The sequence below is a fragment of the Actinia tenebrosa genome, unplaced genomic scaffold (genome assembly GCF_029948245.1).
Source record: "Actinia tenebrosa isolate PJP-AT-01 unplaced genomic scaffold, QUT_ActTen_1.0 PGA_scaffold2__45_contigs__length_23673736, whole genome shotgun sequence".
Taxonomy (NCBI): Eukaryota; Metazoa; Cnidaria; class Anthozoa; order Actiniaria; family Actiniidae; genus Actinia; species Actinia tenebrosa.
In genome coordinates, this window is record NW_028292579.1 from 18,693,778 (window position 1) to 18,721,536 (window position 27,759).

At 38.5% G+C, this 27,759-nt stretch overlaps 6 protein-coding genes across 6 annotated transcripts in view; 1 reads left to right on the plus strand and 5 right to left on the minus strand.

The window, feature by feature from the left end:
* Nucleotides 1–2,381: 2,381 nt before the first annotated feature.
* Nucleotides 2,382–3,481, minus strand: LOC148909494 (histamine H2 receptor-like). Its single transcript, XM_089034152.1, has one exon. It carries the CDS (start codon nt 3,294–3,296, stop codon nt 2,382–2,384), a length of 915 nt encoding a protein of 304 aa, XP_088890278.1. The 5' UTR covers nt 3,297–3,481.
* A 1,936-nt stretch (nt 3,482–5,417) lies between these two features.
* On the minus strand, nt 5,418–6,164 carry LOC148909495 (histamine H2 receptor-like). Its single transcript, XM_089034153.1, has one exon. The coding sequence runs from the start codon at nt 6,162–6,164 to the stop codon at nt 5,418–5,420; it is 747 nt and encodes a 248-aa protein (XP_088890279.1).
* Nucleotides 6,165–8,333: 2,169 nt separating this feature from the next.
* Nucleotides 8,334–9,522, minus strand: LOC148909496 (adrenocorticotropic hormone receptor-like). The gene has a single exon (XM_089034653.1). It carries the CDS (start codon nt 9,388–9,390, stop codon nt 8,476–8,478), a length of 915 nt encoding a protein of 304 aa, XP_088890779.1. The 5' UTR covers nt 9,391–9,522; the 3' UTR covers nt 8,334–8,475.
* A 3,194-nt stretch (nt 9,523–12,716) lies between these two features.
* LOC148909497 (delta/kappa-actitoxin-Avd4a-like) overlaps nt 12,717–27,759 on the plus strand; it is a 31,326-nt gene continuing 16,283 nt past the window's right edge. Inside the window, exon 1 of the mRNA XM_089033754.1 lies at nt 12,717–12,948. The gene's annotated coding sequence lies outside the window, so the exon portion shown is untranslated. The remainder of the gene's footprint in view (nt 12,949–27,759) is intronic.
* Nucleotides 15,822–17,113, minus strand: LOC116304737 (delta/kappa-actitoxin-Avd4a-like). Its single transcript, XM_089034567.1, has 3 exons — nt 17,044–17,113; nt 16,847–16,949; nt 15,822–16,102 (listed from the first exon to the last, which is right to left on the minus strand). The coding sequence occupies exons 2-3, from the start codon at nt 16,911–16,913 to the stop codon at nt 15,939–15,941; spliced, it is 231 nt and encodes a 76-aa protein (XP_088890693.1). The 5' UTR covers nt 16,914–16,949; nt 17,044–17,113; the 3' UTR covers nt 15,822–15,938.
* LOC148909498 (uncharacterized) lies at nt 20,288–27,405 on the minus strand. The gene is made up of 3 exons (XM_089034154.1): nt 27,299–27,405; nt 20,443–27,232; nt 20,288–20,376 (listed from the first exon to the last, which is right to left on the minus strand). Exon 2 carries the CDS (start codon nt 26,929–26,931, stop codon nt 20,716–20,718), a length of 6,216 nt encoding a protein of 2,071 aa, XP_088890280.1. The 5' UTR covers nt 26,932–27,232; nt 27,299–27,405; the 3' UTR covers nt 20,288–20,376; nt 20,443–20,715.

The following is a 27,759-nucleotide window of genomic DNA, read 5'->3' on the forward strand; positions in this document are numbered from 1 at the left end:
TTGTTCAATTGTAGTTCTCGTCCATTCTCTCCTCTGTTTTCTCCGTCTTCATTTTCTTCTCTCTTTACTTCAGTAACTTGTTCTCCCCCCTTGGTATGTTCTGTTCTGTTATCTTGAGTATCTTGTGCTTCTTCTTCGCCGTCTTCTTTAGTTTCTTCGTTATCTTCTCTTTTTGTATCGTCCACATATCTAGTGTTTCTGTTCTTGTAGTAGCGGTATGCAAAGTAGCCAGCAGCCGCTACTCCACTAACTGCTAGCCCTCCAAGTAACAATTGCTTTGCCGACCACATTATTAGAAATATTCCTTTCCGGGGAAAAAAATCAGCTATGAGAGTTTTTAAAGACAACTTCACAACAGTCGAGTCACTATGATTATGACGTCACTATCGCTAATTCTTTGTGACGTCATTTAATTATCTAATCTAAATTTGAAATGACGTAATATAATTAAAAGATAATGAACGAATAAACAATAATTAATTCATTCTAAAAATTATTATCGTTTTAAGAATGTAATTAAAATCATAATATATCAATTATTGGGAAGGATTTAAAATATTGATAATATCTGCGTCACGCAAGAATTAGTCAGTAACGCGTAACGCTCGTTCCAAAGCGATTAAATATTACGCAATCATTTTTAATCTTGATTTTTTGTTAAACATTTGTTCATATTGAATCTAAATATGCCCGGTTACACTGGCAATTTTTTCAGCGATTTTTGCTGCGATTTTATTCGCAAATTTTTCGAGAATATAATACATTTTGTCTCATTCTTCTAAAAAAACATTTGTCCAATGTTGGTTTGCTGAATAGAATTCTACAAACAATATTCTTTACCATTCTTTACTATGACCAAAATCGCCACAATAATCACAGCAAAAATCGCCAGAAAAATCGCTAGCGTAACCGGGCTTATGGTGACTCGACCGAAATATTTTTGCATTAGTACCTACTAACTTTCAATCTCCAATACCTTAAGAGATTGATTGCAAGGGCGCATTTACACAGGGCAATTTGTTGCGAGACAAGTTGTAGAGGGAATTGCCCCTTGTAATCACGCCCTTACCATACTTCGGGAAGATTTCGGAGGGCAGCCAAGCGCGGCCTATTCATGCATGTTGCAAAGGAGTTCGATGTTGTGCTAAAAATGAAACAAAAGAAATCCCAAAGCACCGAATCGTCGAAAACTATGACATCGTCTCAATATTTACTTAATTTTTTCATTTATTTTAGGCAGCCTTCCCTTAGGCAGGGAAAGTGTGGTGCATTGATCTGTTGTAGTTCTGAAAAAAAATCCAAGAAAAAAAATCGACGAGTTTTGGCATGATCGTGCTTTTCTTGAAAGTGTCTGTAAAACCGCGAGAAAAGTAAGCATTGCGTTTTTGTCTTGAATCATATATTTTCCGTTTTGGCGAGATCGCGTTACTATATTTCCTTCTATTTTTTCAAGAAAGTATTAGGGACATACGGTGTTTTTTTTTTGTAAATAGTAACCCCAGAAGTAGCAATATTGGCTACGGGAAATCCATTGTTTAGTTTTCACATACATTATACTTTTAATTTAGATATCCCCAATTATCTCCAAATTCGTCTTATAGATTTTAATAAAATTGCGCCCAACGGGACAACAAACACTCAAGGTTTAGGCAGCATAAAGCATTTCGCTAGTAAATGCGGTTGAGGGCTAAACTTCGACTCAGAGATAAAACAGGTGTGACGTCATTACCACGTGATATGTGATCCGACATCCTCGAAAAATATATTAAATTGCACTTTAGTCTATATGTAACATATGCGTCCTAGTCAATATGAAATCGAAATCAATCCTAGGTATGGGAGGTTCAGAATTGGTACAGGTGCTCATGAAAAAATATTGAGTCGAGCCACCTTAAGGACGAATTTGTAGCTCAGTGGTTATAGCACTGGGCTAGTTAACCAGGGGTCGAGAGTTCGAGACTCTCCAAAGGCATGCTTACCAATTACACACGAAAATATCACAGATATCAGTAGAACCAACATTTTTCACCAGGAGTTCTTTTCTTTTCTTTTAGTTGGCTTTTCCTTCTTTCTTTCCCAAATATATAGTTCAACCGATTACAGTTTAGTCAAAAGCTGTGTCCGATCCCAGTGCGAGGTTTTTTCCTTTCTCATTTTATATCTATTCTTGAAACTTCATCGCCACCGCCATTGGATTGAGCCGCCCGGTGCGTATACGAAGAAATAGCAGGCACGTCCTGTAAACAACTCATTGCTAAGTGCATGCGTGATCGGGTTATCTAAGTTTTCAGATACGAAAGGACGTTAATTATTGTAATGATCAGCAGCTTGTTCTTTTGATGACAAATGCGATGGTAAAATAAAATTGAAAAGCTACATTTTTAATTTCTAACCAACATTTGTCTACACGCGTCACGAACATCTGTGAACCTGACCAAATAAATGACGGGATTGATGCTTGAACTAAAGGCCAGTAAAAGAAGCGATACTTGATGAAACACAATGTTATCTTTATTATATCCAACCAAAGCCACTGTTAGCATTGAACATATGATGGGAACGAAGCACAGAAGAAGACATGCTAAGATCACAAGCATCGTCTTTAAGGTTTTTTTGTATCTGACAACATCAAAGTTTCCAGCCAGCGGGTTTGGTTGTTGGGCTTGAACTTGGACTGTGTAACGATGAAGACCTCGAAAAGATTTGATGTAACAGACAGATGTTATGGTCAACAAGACCATCCCCAAGGAAGACACAAAGGCGTAGGTAAAAAGGAATAATCTAGAGAAGAATCGCGTAATCGAAGCACAACAGATTGCAAGAGACCAAACAGCAACAATCAGTAAACGAACTCGTTTCCTGGTGACGATAATGGTGTATCGATGCCTTAGTCTGAGCGCCAAGTATCTATCTATACTGATGAAGGTCACCATCAACACAGAAATAGTGCCAAGTACAGCAAGAGTAAAGGAAACTCCTTGAGCTGCATTACAAAATGACTTGATATTATTATGTAGGAAAAAAAAGTACCCAATGCCATATAATGGATGAAATACCAAACCCATCAGAAGATCTGTGAAGGCTAAACTTGTTATCAGTAAGTAGGATGGTGTCTGTAGGTTCTGAGATCTCAAGATGGTGACGATGATCATGCCATTTCCCAGCGATGCTGTCAATACAAATGTTATGTTACACACGATTCCTACAATTGCGAATTTTTGGAAGAATTCTATAACATCTGGAGGTTGGATGTAGATAGACTGTAGAATTGGAGGACAGTTCTCAAGAACTTCCATGTTTTCTCATTTACGTTGGTTTGATACTCTTCCTTTTTACTCAGATTTTAATTATGCAATAACAACCGTTTAAAGAAGTTAGAGTAATGGAAGCAGAAAAACGAAAATACACTTGTCCTCGAGGGTCCATCACTTCGCAATGTTTTTGTATTTCTTTTCTTTTCTTTTTCTTCCTGATTGTTTTCTTTTCCTTGGCTCGTTAAAGTCTGGTTTCGTTTTCAAGTTATTACTAAAGTTTAAGGATTGGTATTCCAGACTATAGTAGCTTACGATGTCTTTTTTTCTTCTTCTTCTTCTTCTTCTTCTTCTTCTTCTTCTTCTTCTTCTTCTTCTTCCTTGATTTCCCACTTTGCTTTCCAGCCTATCGAACGTTTAAGGATCATTGACGAAGAGATCGATGGAATACTCAAGCGACAGAAGAACCGAGACAACTGTTTGCCAAATCCTGGCAGCTGCAAACGATTCCTCCAATAAGTAAGGTCTTTCCAAATGGCAATAATTTGTAGTCCAAAAAGGATTATACTGAATATATTTGAAATCGATACTTCAAGTCCTTGTACTCTATCATCATCGATCATGTATCGATTCTAAGCAGTCAAGATACAATCGAGATGGTTTTGCAACCGTACCTCAGAATGTTAATTATCGGGTTCTAACTGCGAAGGAAATCATTAAATGAGAATATCGATTAGTATCGCGGTTCTCCTATAAGTTTGATCGAGATAGAGCCGTCAATATAACGTGGTATTGTCGTCTGAGAATTACCGCTCGCGATTGGTTCATAGCGTTTGATTGACGGCGAAAATAGCACTTATCGACGTCTGTTTCCTGAATGCAATGGTTCACTGAAAGTAAAATTCTTCTCCTCTTTTACGACTTTGATGAGACAAATTATTTCCTGACGATGTTGTACAAGGATATGGAAAATTACAAGCTATATATCTCGCTCTTTCTGCTACAGGTGAGTGAAAAATATCTTTCAAAATTTGTTTTCTTTCAAACTTACGCTTCGAAGAAAATTTTGTGAAAATATAATCGGGGGAAAAAATTTTCAATTATTTTTTTTATTCGAGATGAAGATAATGTCCCCCAAAATGAAAACCCTGCGCGGGACCTCCAGTATTATAATGATTATAATCATAAAAACGCCGAACATAATGCAGAAACAATTGCTAGACAGACGATTGTTAGAACTATAAGAAGGTCAGAAAAAACATCTGATTTGTCCTGTACAAGAAATCTAAGATTTAACTTAGGTTTCTATGGTAACAATTTAGCCTTAAAGACGAAGTAATTATTGTTGTGTACACGGACGGAAGTACGGACGGAGGTGACCTCAGCCAAGCCATGAAAAATTAGCGCGATGGTTTACCATTTTTTCTTAAGCATGGTGCTCCGCTCCGCTATTAGAATGATATGAATTATAGTTTGTCGGCCGTATGATAATATAATACCATCGGAAATGTTACTTGTAAAGCTCAAGGAATGTTAAATTTAATTCATAGAACATAATAATAATAATAATAATAATAATAATAATAATAATTTATTGAATTTATATAGCGCAAATTTCAATTGGGGTACATATGTAATGACATTAATGATATTACGACTAAGAAGTTAGTACTTTATATAACTTGGGTTGCGGTCACGTCCAGAATACGCTAGCTTGGTATGGTCGCCATTTACTAAAAGAAATGTAACAATGATAATAAAAAGGTAAGTTATACACCGTGAAAAGATATAAAACAATTTACTGACGTTTCGGACGTTAGTCCTTCGTCGTAGTAAAAGTGATCTTTTACTTATTTTTCTTCTGACCACTCCCCGTGCGACTAATTGGGGGAAAAGTTGGTTTTCCTTCGTTCTCTCTGTAATATATAGTTCAATTGATTACGTCCAAAGCTGTGTCCGATCCACGTATGCGACTTTTTTTCCTTTCCAAGATTATATCCATTTTTGAAACTCCATCCCCGCCGCCAATTGGATTAAACCGGCCGGTGCGTATACGAAAACAAAGTAGGCAGGTAATGTGATGGGATTAAACGTGGATTCCAAAGAGTGGGTCTTCTCCCACTGCATTTCAATTAGAAACTAGACTGAGTTGATTTTTACTGAGAATTAATGTAATGATAAGCAGCTGGTCAACATTTGTCTACACGCGTCACGAACATCTGTGAACCTGACCAAATAAATGACGGGATTGATGCTTGAACTAAAGGCCAGTAAAAAAAGCGATACCTGATGAAACACAATGTTATCTTTATTATATCCGACCAAAGCCACTGTTACCATTGAACATATGATAGGAACGAAACACAAAAGAAGACATGCTAAGATCACAAGCATCGTCTTTAAGGTTTTCTTGTATCTGACAACATCAAAGTTCCCAGCCAGCGGGTTTGGTTGTTGGGCTTGAACTTGGACTGTGTAACGATGAAGACCTCGAAAAGATTTGATGTAACAGACAGATGTTATGGTCAACAAGACCATCTCCAAGGAAGACACAAAGGCGTAGGCAAAAAGGAATAATCCAGTAAAGAATCGCGTAATCGTAGCACAACAGATTGCAAGAGACCAAACAGCAATAATCAGTAAACGAACTCGTTTCCTGGTGACGATAATGGTGTATCGATGCCTTAGTCTGAGCGCCAAGTATCTATCTATACTGATGAAGGTCACCATCAACACAGAAATAGTGCCAAGAAGAACAAGACTAAAGGAAACTCCTTGAGCTGCATTACAAAATGACTTGATATTATTATTTCCTACAATTGCGAATTTTTGGAAGAAACTTATGAAATCTGGAGGTTGGATGTAGACAGACTGTATGATTGGAAGACAGTTCTCAAGAGCCGGAGATTCCATGTTTTTTAATTTATATATTTTCCGTTTATAAAAAAAATTATGCAATAACAACCATTTAAAGAAGAGTAATGCAAGCAGAAAAAGGAAAATACATTTGTCTTCGAGCGTTGCTAACGTTCACTTCGCAATGTTTTCGTATTTCTTTTCTTTTCTTTTTCTTTCTGATTGTTTTCTTTTCCTTGGCTCGTTAAAGTCTGGTTTCGTTTTCAAGTTATTACTAAAGTTTAAGGATTGGTATAAAGCAGTATAAAGAGTCACGCATTTGTCTTCCAAACCTTAGTTTCTCACTTCCCAATGTCTTCTTCTTTCTGTAAATTCTTCGTCTTCTTCTTCCTCTTGTTCTATTTCCTCCTTTGCTCAATATAATGTATATTTTCCTTTCCAGCCTTTCGAACGTTTAAGGATCCTTGAACCAAAAGATGAATACTCAATCGACAAAAGGACAAAAAGACATCTGTTTGCCAAATCCTGGCAGCTGCAAACGATTCCTCCAATAAGTAAGGTCTTTCCAAATGGCAATAATTTGTAGTCCAAAAAGGAGTATACTGAATATATATTTGAAATCGATACTTCAAAGTTTTGTACCCTATCATCATCGATCATGTATCGATTCTAAGCAGTCAAGATACAATCGCGAGATGATTTTGCAGCCGTGCCTCAGAATGTTAATTATCGGGTTCTAAATGCGAAGGAAATCACTAAATGAGATTATCGATTAGTATCGCGGTTCTCCTATAAGTTTTATCGAGATAGAGCCGTCAATATAACGTTGCATATCAAGCTTTCCACATAGAAAAGTTGTCGTTCCGCTCGAGCCGTTTCTTTTACCATATAAGGAATGTACTTGCCATATTTGGAAATTGGAATATGATTTTCTTTACTAAAGGCGAATTTCTTGCTCAAAACTGCTCAACTTTACAGTAAATCGAGTGAAAACATCCCGGGTAGTCAGCCATCTTGGTCGCTATTGTTGTATCAGAATTTAATTAGTAATACCGCACGCGATTGGCTCATAGCGTTTGATTGACGGCGAAAATAGCACTGTCCGTTTTCTGAATGTAATGATTCTCTGAAAGAAACATTCTTCTTCTCTTTGACAACTTTTATAACGCAAATTATTTTCTGACGATGTTGTACAAGGATAAGGAAAATTACAAGCTATATATCTCGCACTTTCTGCTACAGGTGAGTGAAAAATATCGTACAAATTTGTTTTTTTCTTTCAAACTTACGCTACGAAGAAAATTTGATTTATTAAAGCTTACAAATTGTTTGAATGACAAAGAAATGGGAGAATCAGTAATTTTCCTATTCTTCGTTTGCAATAGACGTCATAGCCGCCATGTTGGAAGAATTTGACGAAAGATTTCTCAATGAATTCTCTTGTCATATCTTCCAACATGGCGGACATCCCTTTTGTTATTTTGCTCTCTTGGGATTGATTGCAAACCAAGAATTGACGATTTGTGTTTCTAATTAGAATGATAAATTTTAGCCAAGAGCATTTTAAAAACAATCATAATAACCTTAGTCTTTTTTCAAAAAAATCAGTCTTACTTCGATTTTGAAAACTCGAAAATGTCAAACTTGCTTGAGCGAACACTTGAGGAGCGAATTCCCCCCGGGGGTGGGGGTACTATCCCATATTTGCTATACGGGTACGTGCCGCCAAACAGAGTATGGTTTTCAGCGATTCTACTCTGGAACAGGGTATATAAAATCGCGCTCGCTCTGGAACAGGGTATATGAAATCGCGCTCTCTAGATCTTCTCTGGAACAGGGTATCTATTTTCGCATATACCGCGGAACCGGGTATGGTTTTCAGCAATCTTGCTCTGGAACAGGGTATGAATTTCAGCGATTTTACTCTGGAACAGGTTCAGGTTTAGAGGGCTCAGCGGCACATCCCTACCCTAAATGGGCAAGAGTACTTAAGTATGGTGCTCCGCTCAAGTTTCGGACGCTAGTCCTTCGTCGGGGTCAAAGTGATCTTTTACTTCTTTTTCTTTTGACCACTCCCCGTGCGACAAATTGGGGGAAAAGTTGGTTTTTCCTTCGTTCTCTCTGTAATAGAAAGTCCAATCGATTTCGTCCAAAGCTGTTTCCGATTAACGCGCGACTTTTTTTCCTTTTCAAGTTTATATGAGGTAATGTGATGGGATTAAACGTGGATTCCAAAGAGTGGGTCTTCTCCCACTGCATTCCAATTAGAAACTAGACGAGTTGATTTTTACTGAGAATTAATGTAATGATAAGCAGCTGGTCCATCTGACAACAAATGCAAAGGAAATGCCATTTAAAAACTGTATTTTCAATTTCTCACCAACATCTGTCTACACGCGTCACGAATATCTGTGAATCTGACCAAATAAATGACTGGATTTATGCTTGAACTAATGGCCAGTAAAAAAAGTGATACCTGATGAAACACAATGTTATATTTATCATATCCAACCGAAATCACTGTTACCATTGAACATATGATGGGAACGAAGCACAGAAGAAGACATGCTAAGATCACAAGCATCGTCTTTAAGGTTTTCTTGTATCTGACAACATCAAAGTTTCCAGCCAACTGGTTTGATTGTTGGGCTTGAACTTGGACTGTGTAACGATGAAGACCTCGAAAAGATTTGATGTAACAGACGGATGTTATGGTCAACAAGACCATCCCCAAGGAAGACACAAAGGCGTAGGCAAAAAGGAATAATCGAGGGAAGAATTGCGCAATCACAGCACAACAGATTGGAAGAGACCAAACAGCAACGATCACGAAACGAACTCGTTTCTTGGTGACGATAAAGGTGTATCGATGCCTTAGTCTAAGCGCCAAGTATCTGTCTATACTGATGAATGTCATCATCAACAGAGAAAGAGTGCCAAGAAGAGAGAGAGTAAAGAAAACCCCTTCAACTGAATGACATAATGGCTCGATATTATTATCTATTATAAAAACGCACACAATGCCATATAATGGATGAAATACCAAACCCATCAGAAGATCTGTGAAGGCTAAACTTGTTATCAGTAAGTAGGATGGTGTCTGTAGGTTCTGGGATCTCAAGATGGTGACGATGATTATTCCATTCCCCAGCGATGCTGTCAATGTAAATATTATGCTACACACGATTCCTACCATTGCAAATTTTTGGAAGACTTTTATAACGTCTGGAGGTTGGATGTAGATAGACTGTATGATTAGAGGACAGTTCTTAAGAACTTCCATGTTTTCTCATTTACGTCGGTTTGATACTCTTCCTTTTTACTCAGGTCAATGTTTCTTTCCGTTTTTATGCAATAACAACCATTTAAATAAGATTAATGCACAACAGAAAAACGAAAATACATTTGTCTTCGAGCATTGCTAACGTTCACTTCGCAATGTTTTCGTATTTCTTTTCTTTTCTTTTCTTTTCTCTTTCTTTTTCTTTTCTTTTTTTCTTTCTTTCTTTTTTTTTCTTTTTTTCTTTTTTTTCTTTTTTTTGTCCTTTTTGAATGTTTTCTTTTCCTTGGCTCGTTAAATTCTGGTTTCGTTTTCAGAGTACTAATAAAGTTTGAGGATTGGTATAACTGTATAAAGAGTCATGCATTTGTCTTCCAAACTATTGTAGCTTACAACGTCTTCTCCTTCTTCTTCCGCGATTTTGTCCCTTTGCTCAATATAATGTATCTCTTTCTTTCCAACCTATCGAACGTTTAAGGATCATTGAACCAAGAGATGAATACTCAGAAGAACAAAAAGACATCTGTTCACCAAGTCCTGGCAGCTGCAATCGATTCCTCCGATAGGTCGTTCAAAATGGCAATAATTTGCAGTCAAAATGAGTCAAAATTTAAATATACTTAAAATCACTGCGCAACACTTCAAAGTTTTCTACCCTATCATCATCGATCATGTGTCGATCCTTAGCACTTTCTGTTAGGTGAGTGAAAAATATCGTACAAAATTTGTTTTCCTTTAAACTTACGCATTGAAGAAAATTTGATTTAGTTTAGCTCTCTAATTGTTTGAATGACAAAGAAATCGGAAATCGGTTATTTTCCTATTGAAGATTTGTGTTTCTAATTAGAATGATAGATTTTAGACCAGAACTTTTTAAAAACAATAATAATAACCTTTTTTCAAATAAGCTTCGGTTTCGTAAACTCGAAAATGTCAAACTTGCTTAAGTGAACACTTGACGAGCAAATTTCCAAAGCATTACTGAGGATGTAAAGAAAAAATTATAAAAAGAAAAACATATCTGTAAACAGTTCAAGAAACAAAATTATCTTAAACTTCATCTTTTAATTATATAAGTTTAGGCCGCTGCCTAAAAGCGGAGCTTACGATGGACACAGGGAGACCAATTTAGATAAAACAAATGTGAAAATATAATCGGGAAAAAAAATCTAAGATCATTTTTTTATTCGAGATGAAGATAATGTGTCCCAAAATGAAAACCATGGCCTGCGCGGGAGCTCCACTGTTATAATAATTATAATTATAAAAACGCCGAGCATTTTCCAGAATCCCGTTGCTACGGAGACGATTGTTAGGTAGTGAGAATTTGAAGCAAATCAGGATCACTTCCCTTGCTTTTTTCTTTATTTTTGGGCTTGAAAAATAGTAAAATCGCGATAGAATAGCTTAGCTCCTCCGCCCAATAAGGAATATACTTTCTCCCAACTAGCCGTCAATATTTCGTGGTATTGCTCTCTCAAAATCGCAATTAGTTTATAGCAGTCGCGAAGCTTTGCTTTTCAAAACTTTGAAAACATAGATGAAATTATAATCTTTAATTTTACTCGGCAGCATACGATTACCCGTTAATCATATACTGGGCAAAATCAAACGAAAAAAATCCGTATTTAAGAAACCATTATAATGTCCGTAAGCTGTCATTTATCCTGAACTTATCAAATCAAATGTAGTTATGGTTCACGAAAAGAATGTTATTCAGAATTCACTATCGTATTTCTTCATTATATGTGCTCTCTTTTATCAAACTTTGGGTGGTAATAACACTTAACAAATAAAATGATCTGCTCTCGAATTCTCCCAACCACATCTCGGTTTGCATTAGCGTGTGCAAACACAGTAAATGTATTTCATTTGTTTTATAAAATTATTTTCTTCAAAAACAAAAATAACGAAACACGATCAAATAAAACAGAAGAATTTAGCTCAAAGTTTTAAATACAAATTCTCCTTACGTACTTGTGCATTTGCAATAACCAATCCGATTGCGCGAAAGAAGACCCTTAATCAATCAAATTGCGAGTTTGATACACGCCTCCAAGCATGAAATTCAAGTTGAAAATTTCTTATTTCAAAGCGAGAAGAAGCCAAATTTTAGCGACTTTCTCCCTTGAGAAAGAGGATTTTACAAGCAAATCTTGATAAAATAATAATTCCAAAGCTTAACCAATGGCTTTAGTCATTCTAGACCGAAAAGAAAACACTATTTTGAGAGCTAGAACTCGCTAAATTCAAGCTTTATTTCCGTCGGTGTTGTCGAAAGAGTTCGTCGAAATTCTGCGAGTTCAGGCCGGCAAATCTGGATTTTTTCTTTTTTGTTGAAGGCTCTTCTGGTGGTTCTACTATTTCAGATGCTTCCTCAGGAAAGTCAAAGTCTAAGCTTGAGCTTGGAAAACTAGCCATATACTCTATTAATTTTGCTGGAGTTATGACTATTTGTGTACAAGTACGACTTCCAAACAAAACTCAAATTTTCCCGCCGGTGTCGACACGCGTCACAACCGTGTTTGCACAGGGAAATGCAAACACGGCTCTCGGCCAATCACAGCACGCGTACTATCTGAATTTTATAATTTTATAATTCAAGGTTTCTCCTGTACAAAAGAATATATCCGATCACTGAGCTTAAACAATAATCATTTGGCAAGTTTCCCTTGGATCCCGCTGAATGCTGAAATGCTAAATATTCAAAGAAAGTGTCTCAACCGAAAGAATGGCAAACGTAACATTTCACGTCAAAACCAAACAAAACATGCATAAAACATGATTCCTATCGACAAAGTTCTTAATTTGAATCAGAATCCAAAAGAAGAAGCCGATTAAAGTGGTGTTTTGACTGATTAAGTCCAGAGCAAGATGATCGTACTGAATTATTTCCAGCGATGGCATTCAAAGTTACATTTGGAGCTGGTGAAGTTGTACACATTTGGGACTACTTGAGTGGTCTTTCCGAGGTCCATTTACGGAAAACCAGACACCTGTGCTTTTTCTAGTGTTCTCATTTCCGCTTGAACTTTTTAGTTTTCCTATGGTTTCTTTGTTCTGCCGATGCAAAGCATGAAGTCAATTTGGCTTGCTAAAACAAAGTTTACAGTTTGCAAGCGTTGCTAGGCAACTGAACTAATCTAGTAATTTGGCCCCGCGGGCTACGGAAATGGCCCTCCTTTATTAGCCAATCACCATAGAGTAATTTTGTCCTGTACGTGATAACGATTGAAATGCTTTGAAATTGTAATATGCGTTGCATTTTCATCCCTTACTTTCTCATTCTTGCATGGTGATTTTTAATTCTCGTACGTTGATTTTTAATTTCAATCTCGAGTAACATAGTGATTTTTAGCTCGTGAAGAGCTATCGAGGTGGCTAGATTTTGCATTTTTCGGAAAACGCTTCTCAGCCAATTGTTTTGGGTAATTCCCGTAACCATGGAATCCATTATATTTGACAAGTGACAACACTGGAAGAATTCACGCTAATCCACGCACGTTGTTTGCAGAGGAAGCCATTTTGGATTTTCGATCACTTCATAATAAGCAGCATACTGTGAGTATTCTTAGTTTACTTTATGCTCTTTTTATTGGACCTGGAGATATAAGATTGTCGTATTTATCATTAAGTTGGAAGAAGAATCCGAAAACAGCCTGGTTTGTCATATATTGGATCGATTACACTCGGTCCAGATAATATCAATCGTAGAAAATTTCGTAACCAGAATTCGGAAAAGAAAGGATTGTAGCCAATCAGAAGCCAACCATTGAATTGATAAAGACAACATTTTTTTTGCACAAAACATAACTTTCGCCTTACTCGGGTCACAATACCCTCATTGAAATGAGTCACCAAGTGTCATATTTGTTATCATCTTAGTTCATTGTTACTCAAAAAGCTTCACGAGCTTACCATTGGTTACCATTGATTTGTTCAAGTGGTACAAAATCGCTCAACTAGTACCGTGTAGAGTCTTGGTCGCAAACATTGTCGCTTATATAATTTTTACATTAAATGTTGTGACTTTCAGATTCCTTATGGTTTTAGACTAAAACAAGTTATCTTTAATAATTTATTAAGCTCTTTCGGCTATTCATCAACAAATAAATTTTTTTATAGCGAAGATTTTAATGAGAAAAAAAAAAAAAAAAAAAAAAAAAAAAAAAAAATCAAGAAAGATATTCCGCCGTGTCTGAATACTTTTAGGTTCATCGCCGTGGGGGTGGGTCGACGAAGTGGCACCAGCTCGAATTCCGGAACTCGGTTTGAATGGTGCCTTGTTGGGGCACAAGATATTTATACTACCCCACACACGTGGGGGGTGTGAGATAAAATCCCCTGGACGGCATTCCTCTCGGAAAATATATAAAACGTGCAATATTTAATGCATCGTGCGTAGAGCTCCAAGTGAGAATACTTATAACTACGAAGTCACCCAACTATACTTAGATCCTTAAGTATACCTTTTCGCATACCTTTACTATTTGATGACTCTGTCACAAGTGTTGCAGATTTGGAATGGATATATGAGTCACGCCAGATGTTATTGTATTTAAGTACATTCATTTGCATAACGCTCTCGCCATTGTCAGGCCCTCGTAAATGTACATACAGATTGGCTGCTGTCTTATTATACTTATAACAATGTTCGCATGCTTTTTTTGATTCTTTTCTAAATTTTAAAAGTTTAGAATTAGATACTAGATACAAAATTTATAAATCCTAGCAATTTTTTTATGTTGAAATCAAAGATCTTGAAGTAATTATAAGTAGCTAGGCTGTTCCAAAAAAATGGAAAAATGTCATCGCCAATGCTATGGAGAGAAACTTGATCTTGCTCTGAAAAAATTAGAGACAAATGGCAATTCGAAATCCTAATACCAGCAAAATTTGTTTGTTACAAAAATCCATTTGCTAGAAGATCTTGAGCAAAAACATGACATTATAAAATCAAGGCTTGAAAAGCTTATTGATTGGTAAGACTAAAGATTGTAAACATCATATCATCATAAATTCAGTAAACCTTACGATCTTCACTAACTCTGGGCTTGGGCTACCTGTGCAGTAAAGCGACATAGATACACTCGAACCTGTTAACAATTCCTGTTAACAAGGTGATATTTTCTTTCCTGCGGAATATGGTAATTTTTGTTGAACATGACATTATAAGCTCAAGGCTTGAAAGCGTGATCTAAATGGTTCAAGTGAAAACACAGCTATTTTTGTATTACTTTAGAATTAATTTAACACGTTCTTTTATTTTATTCCGGATTCACTGCCACATCGAAGGACATAGTTGGGACATTTGGGAGATCTAGGCCCTATGCTGCCTTACTGCACAATTTTGTAATATTTTGTTAAAGACAATTGCCTTTTTCAAACTCCGTCCGCATGAATCAAACGGTGGCAATTTTTTTCGGGTGGTATACGGTATTCTTTGTTGAATATGTTATTGCTCTCGCTCGCACACGACAAAGCCTTATGGTAAAAGCATATGCATGAAGTTTAGTTTGTGTATTGTTCTGGTTTTCAGTACTACAGTGCAGTACAATTATTTTCAAAGATGAGAATATATAGCAAAATATACATATTTGCTGAATATATCGGTAATACACAAGGGAGCCCACAGCCACTCGTGGAAACAGTATCTGAAATAAAATCTATTATGCTTCAACTTTAATTTATTACATGATTCGCTTCAAAACTCAATAGAATAACCAAGAACAAAACAAAGCACAAATAGGAAGCAAAATATAAGGTGGATATCCTATCTTACAAGGCTGAGCATTAAAATTGAGCGAATTGCTTTGATGTGCCTAATTACGAAGGTAGGTCAACAAAATGCACAGAAACATGGGGGCAAAGGGTAGTATCCACGAGTTTGCCAAAGGCAGTTTGATTTAAAAAACGCTTGACACAGCAATAATTAAACGCATGATATAATTTATTTTGCTTTGATGTGTCTAATACTCCATTTTAACATTTCCATTCAGTGACCACGAATAATAGTTCCTAGCCGAGGCTGGAGTTACGGCGCACGATAAACTTTAGTTTTGCTATGCGCGGAAACTCCAGCCTCGGCTAGGAACTATTATTCGTGGTCACTGAACGGTACTGTAAAATGGAGTATATTGCGAAGGTAGGTCAACAAAATACACAGAAACATGGGGCAAAGGGTAGTGTCCATGAGTTCGCCAAAGGCAGCTTGATTTTAAAAAAACGCTTGGCAAAGGCATTAAATAAACGCATGGCATGTTCTATTTTGAACACTGTTTCTACGAGTGGCTGTGGGTTCCCTATGAACGAAACCTCTAAGGCTTGAACGCTTTAACAGAACGCAAAAGAAATGCCGTAGATATTTCAATGCGCGCGAGCAGTAATGACAAAGTGGTGCATGATACCATGATAACCAATGACATCACATTGTATGTAGTTATCTGTTTCATCATAATTTATTTTTTTCCTTTTGAGAGGTTACAAGCTGTCAGGTTAAACTGATTTCTTATACTATTTGATTTAACCTTTAAATAAGCCTCGATATATTCTCAGCCTGATCTAGGGAAGCAGCACACGTTCAGGCCATTTTGACATGAACGAGTATATCCATAACCACTTGGACAAGTGCCTCGGAAGACCCAATGGTCTCCATATGGTGGGCGGTCAATTCCCCCACAATAGCAGCTGAGTGCACGCTTTTCTTCTTGCAATGCTGTAAAGTACGATGTGGAGGAGAGTTAATACTGTAAAATATGATGTGGAGGAGAGTCAATACTGTAAAATATGATGTGGAGGAGAGTCAATGCTGTATAATATGATGTGGAGGAGAGTTAATACTAGAGAGTTTTAGATTTACGTTCACGGCAAACGTGAAACGTCAGTTGACCAGTAAAAATTTTTTTATAAATTACTGAAAAAGAATCGCAAAAAAGTCCAAGTAGTAGAAAAACAAAAGAGTATTTGCGCTTGGTGAGAAGGCTTGTAAATAGTAAAGTAATATAAAGGAAAACTATGAAAACGTGGTCATGTTTGCCGTTTGCGGGGAGAAAAAAAATCAATCTAAAACTCTCTACTGTAAAATATGATTTGGCAGTGAATCAATTTAAAGTCAAGGTATAACCTGATACATACAAACATGCTTTATTTTTACTCGAATTTACAAACTACCTCTGAAAGCTAATACATTGGAGACAAAAATGGTTAAAAGATGTTCAAAAGTAGTTTCTCGTCTAGGAAAATCCCTGAAGCACTGGAGGTAAACATAAATTTGGAAGGAAATCCTGAAGTTGCACGTGTAGTCCATTCGCCTATCATCTCTGGTTTGCGACTAGGGTTTGATTCATTCATTCAAGGCCAGTCGGTAAGTGAGCTAACTCAATCTACCACTAAACCAAGGCTTTCGAAGGTTGGTGAGACGAAAAAACATAATAATTCATATAGGAAAATTCAATGTTACCTGCACCGTTTGCCAAGACAATCAAGGCCATGCAAAACGCCATCATCAATACAACTTTGTTAGACATTCTTGAAGCTCCTTTACTGCAACAATCTAAAGATGGCTAAAGAAGATAAATTTAATCAACACTTGGAAACTCAAGGCTTAAAAGTTTTTAAAACAATGATGAATTAAAAAGAAAAAACGTGGTAACTTACCTTTACTGTCTGATGAATCTGTCTCAAGTGTTGAATCCCTTTTAGTGGCTGAATGGTTCAAGCTGCAGATTTGGAATGGATGAGACACGCCAGATGTTACTGTATTTATGTACATTCATTTGCATAACGGGTCTTGCCACTGTCACGCCCGACGTAAATGCCCATACAAATCGGCTGCTCTCTTATTGTAAACAGTGGTCGTATGCTTTTTTTTTTTGATTCTATTCTAAATTTTAAAAGCTTAGAATTAGATAGATACAAAATTTATAAATTCTAGCAATTTTGTTCCTTCGAAAGCAAAAATCTTTAATTAAGTTGCTAGGATGCGATGCATGTAGAAAGAAACTCAAGAATGCCATCGATAACATCACGAAATGGAGAGAAATAACTTGAGCTGAGATAGAAACAGAAAAGGAATTCAAAATCCTTATACCAGTACGATTTGTTTGCTGCAGAAATCCATTTGTTCGAAGATCTTGAGCAAAACATGACATTATAAAATCAAGGCTTGAAAAGCTTATTGATTGGTAAGACTAAAGATTGTAAACATCATATCATCATAAATTCAGTAAACCTGACGATCTTCGCTAACTCTGGGCTTGGACCACCTGTGCAGTAAAGCGACATAGATACACTCGAACCTGTTAAAGATTCAATTAATAACGTCTATGTTTCAGTTGATGATCATTTTTGAAATGTTGTGTTATATGAATATACTTTTTTTCTTTATCGTTTTTTTTCAAACTCCTTTCACCCTAAAAGAAAACTAAGGTGATACTTTCTTTCCTGCGGAATATGGTAATTTTTGTTGAACATGATATCATAAGCTCAAGGCTTGAAAGCGTGATCTAAATGGTTCAAGTGAAAACACAGCTATTTTTGTATTACTTTAGAATTAATTTAACACGTTCTTTTATTTTATTCCGGATTCACTGCCACATCGAAGGACATATAGTTGGGACATTTGGGAGACTTAGGCCCTATGTTGCCTGCCTTACTGCACAATTTTGTAATATTTTGTTAAAGACAATTGCCTTTTTCAAACTCCGTCCGCATGAATCAAACGGTGGCAATTTTTTTCGGGTGGTATACGGTATTCTTTGTTGAATATGTTATTGCTCTCGCTCGCACACGACAAAGCCTTATGGTAAAAGCATATGCATGAAGTTTAGTTTGTGTATTGTTCTGGTTTTCAGTACTACAGTGCAGTACAATTATTTTCAAAGATGAGAATATATAGCAAAATATACATATTTGCTGAATATATCGGTAATACACAAGGGAGCCCACAGCCACTCGTGGAAACAGTATCTGAAATAAAATCTATTATGCTTCAACTTTAATTTATTACATGATTCGCTTCAAAACTCAATAAAATAACCAAGAACAAAACAAAGCACAAATAGGAAGCAAAATATAAAGTCGATATTCTATCTTACAAGTTTAATCTGAGCATTAAAATTGAGCGAATTGCTTTGATGTGCCTAATTACGAAGGTAGGTCAACAAAATGCACAGAAACATGGGGGCAAAGGGTAGTATCCACGAGTTTGCCAAAGGCAGTTTGATTTAAAAAACGCTTGACACAGCAACAATTAAACGCATGAGATATTTTATTTTGAACACTGTTTCTACGAGTGGCTGTGGGTTCGTTCCCTATGAACGAAACCTCTCAGGCTTGAACGCTTCAACAGAACACAAACGAAATGCCGTAGATATTTACTAAACGCACGAGCAGTATTAACAAAGTGGTGCGCTCAGGACGCTTCGACAAACGTATATGTTGATCCGGGTTACAAGTGTTCGCGGCATAATCGTGATTCATCTACAAAAATAAGTTAAATTCTACCACAAGTCAGTTCTCCAGTCAATTGATCTACAAGACCAGCACCACCCATTCCAAAGAAACACTTTATTCAACATTATGATATCTGCATCTAGCTTGTCGTTCCACCGTCCCAAAAGGTCTATTCGCCGTACTCGTCACTCGATGAGCATTAGATTGTATTTGTGTTCTTTTCAATATTCTCTGGTTTATATATTTCCTTGTAATCGAAATGATCTTATATTTAGAGGGCCATAAGTTAAATTATTTATAAGTTAACCTTGTGTATTGCCGATATATTCAGCAAATATGTTTCTTTTGCAAAATATTTTTATCTTTGATAAATGTACGATGACACAGTTTTTTGTACAACACTCTTTGGGGGTTGACCAAGAAATAGGAAGCAGTCATCAGTGTTCATGGTATTAAGATCGATTTATGTTAAATTTTGGGTCGCAATATCATTTATTCTCTGATGCATTAGTTTTCTATATTGTTTCAATTTCGGTGAGAGCTCGTTTTGGTTCATCCATATTATTGCTAAACCGAGATGTTCTAAGGTACCTTTTACATTATAACTCCAAAAGACTTTCTTTGTTTCATTCTCTATGTCTTCGTATACTCGGCTTGTGTTGAAAGCTTTTTATGTTCTAAATCCGAATCTTTGATTTTGAGCAAATTTAAAACTCCTGATAGGTACTTTCCCTTATTTTGCACTGCGCATTTTTCTGCGCATGCAACTAAAAGCATGGAACTAATAAAGTTCAGGCAATTTTCTTTCGGTAACAAAAAGAGATACATGTTCAAAACCAATTTTCACTTTTTTCTCTTGTTTGAGTAGAGAAATTACGAATTTTATCTAACTCGCCCTAGTTTCCACTCGGCGGAAAAGTGTCAGTCTTTCGACTATTTTGAGTTGTTTTTCCAAGATAAATCAAAAACGAGAATGGTGATCCATCTTTTTATCGCAGTTTTTAAATGTCCATAACATAGTTAATGACCATGCAAAGTTTCGGGACAAAGTTATTGGCAAAGTTTCTTACAAGAGAATTACCTTAAGTGGAAGTCTCCCTAGTGGCAGCTCTGCATGCATGATTACGTCTGGCATTCTTAGTCACGCCTAGACGCATTTCGCATTTTGCATTTTGCATTTTGCATTTTACTTTAGTTTGTCTTGGATTTGGTCCTAATGCTGCAAAGGCTCGTTTCTTCATTATGGCGTCTAAGGCTTTTTGGACTTTAATAAATTAATGATCATGGGAAAAGGTGAAAATCTTTAAAGCTAGGGATAATTGGATACAAATGCCCCAATTTTTAAAAGTCCGAATAATTAAAGTATCTGAGGATAATGTAGCGGACATCTTCTTTCGTTCAGTGGGGACATCTAATTCAGTAATGGGTACACAACGCAAAACGCTCGTCGATTATATCAGCGATTTAATTCTCGATAATCTTGATGTTCTTCAGTTATTTCATTCACAATAGACAGATTTATAATTACGAGGTTCACTAGAAATAAAAAGTTACAAATTAAAAGCCTATATCTTACGGAAATCAAATATAATCTTGACATACCATATGGTGTACGTATTACGATCGTCTTGCTGCCTGTCCCGGCTTACATCCCATAATTTCAACTTATGAATATTAATAACCTACGCTAATTAGGAAATCAAATAGTTGTCGTCTACATTACTGGCCCCAAATGAGGCATTTCTTATGGATCATTTCTTAAATCATTGTCCTGACGACAATAACAAATTAATTTGGTTTCATAGCACAATTATCAATTAACTCAACAATGTTCTTGTGTAATTCGCTAACAGTGCTTCCTTGATTCTTGAGGCTTTAATCAACTCCTTCCAGCAAGCACAATTTGTGAATGGGACGGACCAACTCTGTCTTAGACGTCTTGACTCTTGCGGAGCGTACAAGTCCCTCCCTTGCCTTGTAAACTTCTAGTACACATGCCAGAGGCCACTGGCCCCGTTTAACGGTCTCGTCCACCACCAAAACAACATCACCTTTCGCTAGGTTCCTTTGTGGGGAGATCCATTTCTGCCTCAATTGTAAAGTTGGTGGGTACTCTTTGAGCCAACGGCGCCAGAACAGATTGGCTAGATATTGACACTGTCTCCATCGACGTCTGCCATAGTTATCAGAAGCCGTGAATACACCTAGAGGCATACTCGCTCCTGGACGCAGTAACAGGATATGGTTAGGCGTTAAAGGGGAGTCGTCCTTGGGATCATCACTGCAAGTTGTCAACGGCCTACTGTTAAGAATGGCCTCCACTTGCGTCATTAAAGTCAACAGGACTTCGTCTGTAGTAACTTGCTCCCTCAACAGGGCCCTTAAAATGGACCTTACAGATCTTATGATTCTCTCCCATATTCCACCCATGCTGCTGGCTCCTGGGGGATTAAACTTCCAGACGATTTCTCTCTGTTTTAGGAAACTCTCGATCTTCTGAACATTCCATTCTTGTAAAGATTTGCGTAGCTCTCTCTCACCACCCTTATAGTTAGTACCATTGTCGCTTCTGATTTCGATGGGTCTTCCTCTGCGATTCATGAACCGCTGCAACGCATTGATGAAGGAATCTGCTTCCAAGCTATGAGCAACCTCTAGATGTACGGCTCGTGATGTTAAACAAGTGAAAATGCATCCGTACCGTTTCTCTGTGCTCCGACCTCTTTTCACTAAGAATGGACCAAAGTAGTCTGTTCCAACAAATGAAAATGGTGGTTCGTCAGGGGTGAGCCTGTCAACTGGCAAGTTTGCCATCTGTTGGGATATAGGCGGGGCCTTACGTCTTCGGCAGTCAAAGCATGTCGTCAGCACACGTCTAATTAGGGATCTTGCGCTTACTATCCAATATCGCTGTCTTACAAGGGCCAGTAGGTGTTCTCTTCCAGCGTGGCCGTACAGTTGGTGATAATGTCTAATAACAAGCTCGCAGACAGGGTGGTTCTTCGGTAGAATTGGTGGATGTTTGGCTGCATCAGAAATTGGGGCGTTCTCTAAGCGGCCTCCAACTAATAAAACTCCTCCTTTAAGCACGGGGGCTAGCTTGAAAATGCAACTTGCCTTTGGTAGGGGTTTCTCTCTTGTGGAAACTTTGACTTTCGACTTCTCAATCTGTTTGCTCAAGATATTCACTTCCCTTGTGAAGCCTTGGCCTTGTACATCCTTGATAATCGCAACTTCTGCTTCTCGAATCTCTTTCACAGTTATTCTTCCTCTTGTAGCAGGCTTAACTTCAATATCATGCTTTGAACTTCTTAACTTGTTTACGAAGTAGTTTCTGAATCTCAGCATCCAGGCAATGGCCACCTTTAAGCGATACCAATCAGAGTAATGCTCGTACATTCGTTGCAGGAAGTTCTTTGAGTCCCTTTGCTGTGCCATATAGACCTGTCTCTCTCTCTTCACTTCTGGGTCGTCACTTGGTACCTCAGATATCTTGAGAACTGGTGCTGGCCACGAATCTTGGCCTTTCCATAAAAACTCAGGGCCGCACAACCATCGCCTTCCTTCGTCTCCTGTAATTTTCTCCGCGGTCAAACCTCTGGACGCATCATCCGCAGGATTGTCTTTGGTATTCACATATCTCCACTGCTTGGGGGTAGAAAATTCGTGAATGATAGCAATCCGATGTGCCACGAAGATGTTGAATCGTCTTGAGAAGTTGTTGATGTATTGAAGCACTGTTGTAGAGTCAGTCCAGAACGTCGACTCAGTCAGCGGCAGATCTAGCTCGGCTGTTAACATCTTATCAATTTTGACTGCTACAACGGCCGCCGATAGTTCTAAGCGAGGAATGGTCACTGGTTTTACAGGAGCGAGCCTTGACTTCCCGTTCAGGAACGAACAATGTACTTCCCCATTAATGTCAACCATCCGCAGGTACGATACGGTGCCATAAGCTGACTGGGAAGCATCTGCGAAATGGTGCAATTCATAGGTGACGATGTCTCCAAGGTCAGGTGACTTCAAGCATCTCGGTAGCTTCATATTTGACAGTCTTGGTAGGTCTTCTAGCCATCTCTTCCACTCAACGAGGTTATGTTCAGGGATTGGGTCATCCCATTTTAGTTGCTGTCTACAAAGTTCTTGCAAGATTAGCTTGGCTAACAGGACGAATGGAGCAGCGATACCCAATGGATCATAGCCAGAACTCGTTATGGATAACATCCCACGTCTTGTAAGAGACCTTTCCTTTACCTGTGTCTTAAATCCGATGCAATCTTTCTCGACATTCCATTCAACTCCTAAGGCTCTTTCCGTCGGAAATCGTTCAAAGTCTAGTTCCTTTACAGCCTTAGCTCTTTCAGATTCAGGTATCGACTTGAGGACTTCTTTACTATTGCTCATCCACTTTGTGAGACGAAATCCTCCTCGTCGTAGCAGTTCAGTCACTTCAGATGCAGTTCGTATAGCGCCTTCAACAGTACTTGTCGACTTCAGCATATCATCCACATAGAAGTTCCTATGCACGATGTTCACAATCTCATCATTAAATTCGGTTTGATTGTCGTCAGCTGTTTTTCTGAGTGCAAAATTCGCACAACTTGGCGAAGACGTTGCACCGAAAATGTGGACTAGCATTTGAAAATTTGCTGGCTGTTGACTAAGATCTCCATCAGGCCACCAAAGGAATCTAAGCATGTCACAGTCCTTGGGCTCAACCTTGACTTGCAAAAACATAGCTTCGATATCTGCTGCTAGTGCTATGGGCTCTTCGCGAAATCTAGTAAGGACGCCTACGAGATTGTTCGTTTGATCAGGTCCTTGCAATAGTTGGTCATTTAATGACATGCCTTTCCATTTGGCGGCGCAGTCGAATACCACGCGTAGCTTCTTGGGGGTAATCACAGCATGGTGGGGTAGGTACCACACTCTCTTCTGGTCAAAATTCTCGTTGGGAAGGCGACGGGCATAGCCCTTAGTCAGATGGTCATCTATAACTTCTTTGTATTTCTCATAAAGTCCAGGATCGTTCAGGAATCTTTGTTTTAATGTTGCAAGTCTAAACTCAGCCATCGGTCGATTGTTCAATGTACAATAACTGCTGTTTCTCCACGGCAGGGCCATTTGGTAGTGACCCTCAGATAAAACCGTGCTTTCCTGCATGATAGACAACGCTCTTTTATCTTCTGCTGACATGCATTCTTCGGAACTTAGTACTGCATCTCCGAAATCGGTCCTCCAGAATCTTTCAACTTGAGCCTTAAGCTCATCACCGTGGGAAGATATGTAGTGTGCGTTCAAGCTTTGTTGATGCGTAGACTCAGTCATCGGTCCTACGATGGTCCATCCAAGGAGTGTCTTGACCGCATACGGTTCCTTCCGTTGTCCTCGTTTCTCTTCTAACGCCCAAAAGGCTTCAGGCGTATCATTGCCGATGAGTAAAGTAACTTCATCAGTGTCTATTTCAGGTATTTGTATTTCTGCTAGATGTGGCCACCTACGAATGTCTTCATCTCTGGGTGCACCTTCTGTAGTGATGTGCAATTTTTTGACTGTCCATACGGTCGGTATCTCGACGACATTGTCTGAGTCAAGAGCTGTAACTTCCAAACTCGCGGTTAATCCCTTTCGCTGAACGTTTGCCTTTTCGATAGTTGTCAACGAGAATGTTCGTTCGGCGCCTTCGATTCCCAGCTGTTCTATTAGGCGTTTCTCGCACAATGTCGTGTCGGATCCTTGGTCCAAAAGAGCGTAGGTGACAACAGATCTCTGACCTTTCTTTCCACGAACCTTTACGGGCACGATTGGAAGACATACTCTTTTCTCCTTGGCAAGAACATCGACGCTGTTTACGCTATCAGCCTTGACGACATTATAATTTTTAGCACTGTTCGTATTGTTACTTGAATCCTGGCTCGGCTGTTGATTAAGGTTAGAGCTGTTCGGTGGATGCAGCAACGTGTGATGTTTTCCCTCACAGGAATCCACTTCACACTGTTTTTTCTGATAGCAATTCTTTGCTCTATGTCCTCGCTTAAGGCAGTTGTCACATAACCCTTTGTCTCGAACAAACTTCATTCTTTCACCTTGCGTCTTCTTCTTAAATTCATCGCAGCTTGTGAGAAGATGTGCTTGGGCACAAAGACCACACTTTACCTGGTCGTTTAAAGTATATGCGGCCCTCGAAGCTAATTGTGAATCCTTTGTTGTTGCCGTCACTTTCGGCGTTTCTGCTTGGTGTGTCGCTAGGGTGGTAGCTCTTGGCGGCCTTGGCGTGTTCTGAAACGGTTTACTTCGGGGTCGCATTCTGTCCCTGGACGTGTCCTTTGAGTCCATAATCTGTCCGAAAACAGGATCATTTGCGGCCTTTGCTCTCTCAGACAAAAATTCGGACATATGGTCTATGCTGGGTTTTCCTCCTCCGCTTCGTATCACTCTAGCCTTCTCGAGCCACCTAGCCTTTAGGTGGACAGGGAAACGTTCTGCTATTTTCTTCAAGTTGTCAGCATTGTTCAAGTCGTCATAATATCCAACGGCACGTAGAGTTAATTCACAGTCCTTTAACTTATCGGCGAAAACTTGCAGGCCTTGTCTATCAGACGCCCTCAGCGGGGGTCCCTCAGTTACAAGATCAATGTAGGCCGTGGCTATGACATAAGGTTCGCCGAATCTTTCAAGCAATAACGTTCGTGCTGTGAGGTAGCCGTCGGTAGAGTCCAATACTACACAGTTCTTGATCACTTCTTTCGCCTTGCCCGTACAATATTGCAGTAAATAATTCAATCGTTCTCCGTTATCCTCAGTCTTTGCTTCAATGTTCTGTTCGTAGTTGCGAATAAACCTCCAGTAGTGTAATGGGTTTCCATCAAAGGTTAATAGCTCTGGTTTAGGAAGCATTAAAGCGTTGGTCATGGCGCTGGTGATCCTTTCTTGCTGCTTTATCAGTTGACTGAGGACCTTCTCATGGACTGCTGGCTTAGGTGGTTCATCGTTATTGGCAGTGTCGCTTAGACGGTTATCATAATCAGCGACGTAGAACTCGGGTGTGTTCGGGTCCAGCCATGCCTGTGGTGTCGGTGCATGTGCAGCATGAACAAACTTCGGTTTGGGCTTCCTGTGTACTACATCAGGCCATTCTGTCGTCGTAAACGGGTTACTTGAGCTTCCCCTTGTCGGTGTTGCTAACGAACTGCCAGGCGTCTGGGCCATCGGGGCTGCGAATGGGTTAGTGGAGATCGGTGTTATCGGAGTTGCAAACGGGTTCACAGGGAGGCGCTGTCTAAAGTCTGCAACTCTAGTCGATTCCTTTGGGGCACTTCTTGGTGTGGAGCCAAAGGGGTTTGAACCAGGTAACACGTCGTCGTCGTCGTCGTAAAAATTGTATAGCTCAACTCGTTCGGCCCTTTCATAGATTTTTAGTTCAGTGTTTCTTTGTTCCATTTCGTGTTGAGCTTTTAGTAATGTGTGTCGACGTTTTATTTTATTGACTTGAATTGCCTCCTCTAACCGCAATTTCATCGTCATCTCTTCAATTCTTTCTTGCAATTCTTGCTCTTCCTTCAACTGTCTAATCTTAAGCTCGGCAACAGATTGATCTGCCCTCGCTTTCAACTTTAACTTCGTTGCTGTACTTGATTGGGAACTTTCGTTAGAGCCTGCTTGGCTACTAGAATCGCAGGGTTCGACAAGAGGCAGATCAAAGTCAATGAACGGTCTTTTGTTCCGGTGGGTCCACGTATCAATTTCTCCCTCAATGTCTTTTTTAGCTTCTAGCTCTCTACTGTAAATGCCTTCAGCTTCTTCAATATCCAACTGTTCCTTCAAGCATTCTAAGTGCTGTTGACAACACCGTTCGAAGTTATCAAATGTGTTCAATATTTTCTGCCTTATCCTCAGAACGGTATCAATATCATTGAAATTCTCTGATTTCATCACTTCTTTTATATTTCGATAATTCTTTGTCAATTGGCCAATATATCCCGATCTTGAGCGTCTTAGAGCTTCAGCTCTCTCTTCTCTTACTCCGTCACAACTTTCACGATCAGCGGGCTTCTTGCGTCTTGCCGGCGGGCTTCCTGTGTCATCATCCATCGCTGCACATGGAAATTCGAGGAATTCACAAGCCGTACGATTCTTGTAAACACTCTTCGGAGATGAAATAAACGCTGGATAACTGCAGAATCAAGCTTAATAAATGTCCATCAGTCGGTGAATGACATATGTGAACAATAATGTAGCGGACATCTTCTTTCGTTCAGTGGGGACATCTAATTCAGTAATGGGTACACAACGCAAAACGCTCGTCGATTATATCAGCGATTTAATTCTCGATAATCTTGATGTTCTTCAGTTATTTCATTCACAATAGACAGATTTATAATTACGAGGTTCACTAGAAATAAAAAGTTACAAATTAAAAGCCTATATCTTACGGAAATCAAATATAATCTTGACATACCATATGGTGTACGTATTACGATCGTCTTGCTGCCTGTCCCGGCTTACATCCCATAATTTCAACTTATGAATATTAATAACCTACGCTAATTAGGAAATCAAATAGTTGTCGTCTACAGATAATATGAGTCCATTATGATTATGAAAACCAGAGTAGTTAAAATTTTAGCCTGTGAGCCACTTGCTGATGAGAAAGTTTGGTTCAAAAGCGCAAAGAACAATAGGGTTGAGTAAATGACCGCGTCATTTACTCACAATCTAGATAAAATTGATAATTTTTTATCCGCAACTGTGAAGGAACTATGTTGCTTGGTCATATAGATAGGTTTAACCAAGTTTAATTTAATTTCCAATCTTCATCGCTTTTCATTCAAGTGCCCCTGAAATGCTGTATTGAAGACGTTAGACCAAACAGTATTGAGAGGGTAATCTGTAGTATAGATACTTAGATACTTTATTAAC